Consider the following 5,484-nt stretch of genomic DNA (forward strand, 5'->3'; position numbering starts at 1 on the left):
AGACTGAAATGCGAAATGTTGGATGTGTTACTGGGAAACTTTGTTCGTCCGTTCATTTTCCCCAGAGGATGAACATCTCAGACACACTCTAATACGCTGTTATGTATTCTAACTTAAACATTGTATTTTTAGAGAATTACCAGCAGAATTAGGACAATATTGAGATAATTTGGGGAAAAAAATATTAAAAAATCAAAGTCCTTATATTTTAGTTTAGCATTTTTATAAAAATCCCCAAAATATACAAGCTCATAAAAAAACTAAATTTATTTAAGAAAATTTGTTTGAATTTTATTGCCGATCTTTTGTGAATTTAGCTTTTTAAATATTATTATTATTATTATTATTATTATTAGCCAGGTAATTCACTGCACACACATTTTATTTTATTTTGTCGCTTAATTTAATATTTGCATTTTCATACCACGAAGCAACATCATTAAATATCTTTTCTTTTTTTAAATTATAGATTTATAGTTTAATAACAGCAAAAGTCCCACTTTGTTGTTGTTTTATTTACGGTTGGCACACTAAAAATATATAATGTTTTTTTTTAATTTCGTATTTTATTATAGATAAGCCAATAAAACACAGATAGATGCACAATTAAAATTAGAATAATGAAATAAAATTGCCATAGAGAAACCATAACTACACATAAAGCAATGTTATTAAAATACAGAAAATGTTTTGTGTGTTTGTTTTGTTGTTTCACACACAAAGTGACTTGATGAGCACAAAATTTGTTGTTGTTTTCTAGTGCAAACTGTTCTTTATTTTGTTTTTTATGAGAATAACACAATTATTAGGATTATTGTCCCAGTTTGAAGCTTCATTTTGGTTCATTTTCCTGAAAGAGCTTCACCTCACACAGAGTCACTAACTTCTATTAAATCTCTTCTTAAAACCCACTTTTACAGAAAAGTTTACTTTTAGCTTTAATTAGTTTTAGTGTCTATTCTGTATTTGTGTTCTACTTACCTGTTTATTTTATATGTTCTCTCTTGTTTTATTTCCATTTCTAAGCGGCCTACTTCCTTTATTTGCTATTCTATCTCATTATTCATTTAACTTATTATCATCATTTCTATTGTTTCTGTTATCTGACTGCTCTGCCTCGTCTCCTTATGCTTGTGTTTGGATGTTTTCAAAGCACTTTGTTAACGCTGTTCTGGAAGGTGCCATATAAATAAAGTTATTAATATTATCATACATGATTAGTTCAAGGACTTTTAGAGAGTTTTTACATTTTCTGCCTCTGATAATATTATTTTAATGCTTTTTTTTGTTGTTGTTGCCTTTCAAACCCCAGAGCGTTCATGTTGTAGACGCTCTTGTTCAGCTTCTTGGAATATTTCTGTTTCTTCAGACAACATGTTTCTTCTTCTATTTAACCAGAAAAGCGCTGAGATAGAAGCTTTTGTTTTTTTACAAGGTCGTCCTGAACAAGACCAGCAGCGATAAGCACACATTATAAACCTCCTGCTCACTCTGTTGTTCAGCTACTGAGCAGAACATCGGACTCATCCAGTCGGAACAGTTTAGATTGTTGCCTGATATTAATTTCACCGCATTAGTCGGTTAGCGCTGATTCCTGCCTGCAGCTTTTCTACGTCCACACTGAGACGCTGATTGAACGTCTGCATGTTTTAATACAAAGATGTTGGTCCTCCTAAAGTCTGCCTCTAATCTGTGTCTACATTGATGCGCTGCTTCCTTTAAGTAAATGAATCCTTCTTCAAAATCAAACGCCAACGTTCGCTTTAATCACAAACATTGTTCTCGGCTTGTAATTTTCCTCTCGTCTCTCTGCAGGGATCTCGATGCCGATTCCAGTTCTGGGCCTCAGAGATCACTCCAAGGTCTTCAAGGACGGCAGCTGCCTGCTGACAGACAACAACTTTGTGCTGGTGGGCTCCTTCGTGGCCTTCTTCGTCCCCCTCACCATCATGGTGGTCACCTACTTCCTGACCATCAACGCCCTGCAGAACGAAGCCACCCTCTGCCTGGACCAGCTGGTGCCGCGGCCCAAATGGAGCACCACGTTCACCCTGAGCTTCCTGCCGCAGACCTCGCTGTCCTCCGAGAAACTCTACCGACGCTCGATTAGCCGCGAGGCCGGAGGCAGGGGCAGCAGCGGCGGGCTGGGCGGCGCCCGGGGCAGCGTCTCCGGCTCGCTGTTCGGACGCCGCAACATGCAGTCGATCAGCAACGAGCAGAAGGCGTCCAAGGTGCTCGGGGTGGTGTTTTTCCTCTTCGTGGTCATGTGGTGCCCGTTCTTCATCACCAACGTGCTGGTGGTGGTGTGCGACCCGGCGGTGTGTGACGCCGGGGTCATGGGAGGCCTGCTGAACGTTTTCGTCTGGGTCGGATACCTGTCGTCCGCCGTCAACCCGCTGGTCTACACGCTGTTCAACAAGACGTACCGCGCCGCCTTCCTGCGCTACGTCCGCTGCCAGTACCAGCCGGAGAAGAAGCCCCTGCAGCTCATACTGGTGAACACCATCCCCCCGCTGGCCTACAACTCCACCCAGCTGCCCCTCGGAGACGTCGGGAAGTTACGGAACGGGGCGGCGCACTCCGGCGGCGAGGAGAAGGAGTTCTCTTTACCCGGGCAGGAAACAGACAAGTGCAGGCAGGACAAAAGCCCCGGAGACAAAGACGAGAGCTGCGTGTGAAGATCGATCCAAGTCGTGGATTGGATCAGACATTTCACCTGCAAAGGGTTGGAGATTACGAGTCAAAGTGCCAAAGACAAAGTGCCTCCAGGTCAGGAGTGTGAAGCAAAACAAGCCCCATTCTCAGCATTTTCAACTCGAGTGGCGACTCAAGTCCTCCGAGTCGCCCAGCGTCTGATCCCACAGGTGGATCGGCTGAATCAAGGTTATTATTTCAACACTTTGTTAACCGCTCACCCCGAAATGACGATTAAAATCACGGTTTTTCAGCCCTTTCAGCGCCTCCTGCACACTGCCAGAAGATGGATTTAATCTCGGAAAACATATCAGTTTATTTTTCACCGTCTGAGAGTCGAACCGGAGAAACGAAAAAGACCCGACTCGAAGATGAAACAAAAAGCGGCATACCGTGTCTATTTTGTAACACGTCTTTGGACAAAGATTCTTGACATTATATCATTTTCCACGGACCTGACCTCAGATAACCCTCCATTTTGCCGACTCCCCGGCGGCGGCGGCGGCGGCGAGGCTTCTACCTCCCATCACACCTTTGGGTGGATCAGCGGGGATTAGACTGGATTTCCTGCCACCTTATCAGATGATAGTGTCGGGATGAGCCCCGGCATGCCGGGACTCCAGACACTTGCAGAGGTCAGATAAAGCTGAAAAAAGGGAAGAAAAACCTCCTGCTGCTTCTGTATTTTTCCGTCGAGAATAACAGGAGGGAGAATCTGAGATCAGACAGATGCACACGAGGCGGCGACGTTACAGAGAGACACCGTAAATAAATCTATATTTGTATTTTGTGCAGATATCTGTGAATAAATGTATATGACTGTTGAGGTTAAACAGATTTTATTTACTGCAGGACGACTATTGAACCTGATGAGATTACGTTGGCAGATACTGAAGAGTGTAAACCTTTTTTATCGTGTTCTAGCCAAACTGTCAGCGCACATCGGCACCTGTTTTCCAGGTGTTTTCCAGAAACGTGCAGGTGTTTCTGCAGTTTTTACACATCCTAGGAGATGATGGTCTAGTGGTTGGTCGTTTGAATATTGTTTTAAAATCTGCTACACTGGAGCTGCTGCATCAGACTGAGAAGAAAATGAAGATCAGTGAAGAGATGAAGGTGGGCTTAAATCATGGATGTATCGTCACTGTAGGCGGGTTTCAGGGGAAATGTGAGGGACGCCTTTGGAACATGGAAAAAAAAGCAAATTTTCCTTTACCTAAATCAAGATATTGATGCAGAAAGGGCAGGAAATGGTGCAAAAAACATCAAACGAATGTAGGAAATTAAGTGTTTGCTGCTGAAAATGTTCACCCAGACCTCCATGATTATTGATGGGCACTGAACTTGCACAATCCTCTCTGCTGTGTTTTCCTACATCTAAATCAAGATTTTGATGCAGAAAAGCCAGAAAATGGTGCAAAAATATATCTACAGTTAGCTGAACTTGCACATGGGTCGTGTAGTTTGTGACTTCTGCACAGTCAGTTCATCGGTCGTGAAGCAAATTAGGTTTTCTTTGGTCTAAATCAAGATATTGATGAATAAAAGGCGTTAAATGGTGCAAAAATATGCACCACAATGCAGGAAATTAAGTGTTTCATGCTCAAAATTGTCACCTAGATTCACCCCATGATTGTCAAGGTTTAATCCAGACTAAAGCTGCAGACGTGATGTTAGAAGAGCTCTGGCTGATTGACATTAGACGTCACAGAAAGCTTTGTCATGGTGCCTCTTTACTAGTTTATCTCCCACAATGCTCTCTGCTGTGTTTTCCTTTGTCTAAATCAGGATAGTGAAGCAGAAAAGGGAGAAAAAAGTGGCTCAAAAATTTCAACAGAATGCAGAAAATGACATATTTCATGCTCAGCATTTCCCCAGATCTCCATGATTACCACAGTGCGTTCACACCAGAGCTGCAGACTGACCGTAACCCTAATCATTCAGAAAATGGTGCAAACATTTATCTAAAACTAGTTGAATCTACTCTTGGGTTCTTCAGTTTGTGGCGCCTGCAGTCAGTCCATCAGCAGTTGTTGTTTCTGCCCTGTGGAGCTTCCTTCAGAACAAACACAAGCTACAATCATATCGAGTGTTTCTCACCCAGAATGCTTCGTGTTTATCCCTGAACTCGCTGTTGAGTGCGTTTGCAGTTTGAGGTGCGATCTGTTTCACAGACATCTCTAATCATACAGTTTTCTCTGATGGTATCAGCCCATTAAATGGCCGTTATCATTATGATCATTCCTGTCCACATGGGCCAGGAGGGACCTCTTCCATCTTCTCCTCGGCTCAGAAGGCTCATTACAATCCTGTGAAGTGACGCTCCTTCATCACGTCACTTAATAGCAGCAGAGGCCTGATTTTAGAAACAAAAGTCCAAATTTGGCGATCGGAGGAGTTAGAGGAGGAGCAGGTCAGCAGACTCTCCCCCCAGAGAGGTGTGCTGTAAAGTAAGACTAATGGGTTCGTTAGACGTATCTAGAGTATCTAGTGTCACAGAGGAGTCTCTCTTTTAACCTGCTAGATCACCATGGTAACAGATGCAGCACAGCTAACCTGCACCAGATAAGGTTCTGTTCAAAGCTCAGCGTCTCTATTATGCTGATTCTCTCTGAGCGATACAGAACAGTGATGCTGTTAACCAACCTTAATTGTTGATTAAGCCTTATCACTCAACCATTAATTCATCAATAAACTCAATGGACATCATTATTAGCATAGCTTATTAGCCACCAGGACAAAGATATACGATAGGGCACTTCAGCTCAGCTACAGAATAAGATCTCTGGG

The 5,484-nt window shown here is 42.8% G+C and overlaps 1 protein-coding gene across 1 annotated transcript in view; it reads left to right on the forward strand.

Moving 5' to 3' along the window:
* The window catches only part of htr2aa (5-hydroxytryptamine (serotonin) receptor 2A, genome duplicate a), an 87,847-nt gene extending 85,169 nt beyond the window's left edge, over positions 1-2,678 (forward strand). The window contains exon 3 of the mRNA XM_008297975.1: positions 1,816-2,678. Coding sequence (XP_008296197.1) covers positions 1,816-2,678 — 863 coding nt within the window. The remainder of the gene's footprint in view (positions 1-1,815) is intronic.
* Positions 2,679-5,484: the final 2,806 nt, after the last annotated feature.

Source organism: Stegastes partitus, unplaced genomic scaffold (genome assembly GCF_000690725.1).
Source record: "Stegastes partitus isolate 25-593 unplaced genomic scaffold, Stegastes_partitus-1.0.2 Scaffold1266, whole genome shotgun sequence".
In the NCBI taxonomy this organism is placed as follows: Eukaryota; Metazoa; Chordata; class Actinopteri; family Pomacentridae; genus Stegastes; species Stegastes partitus.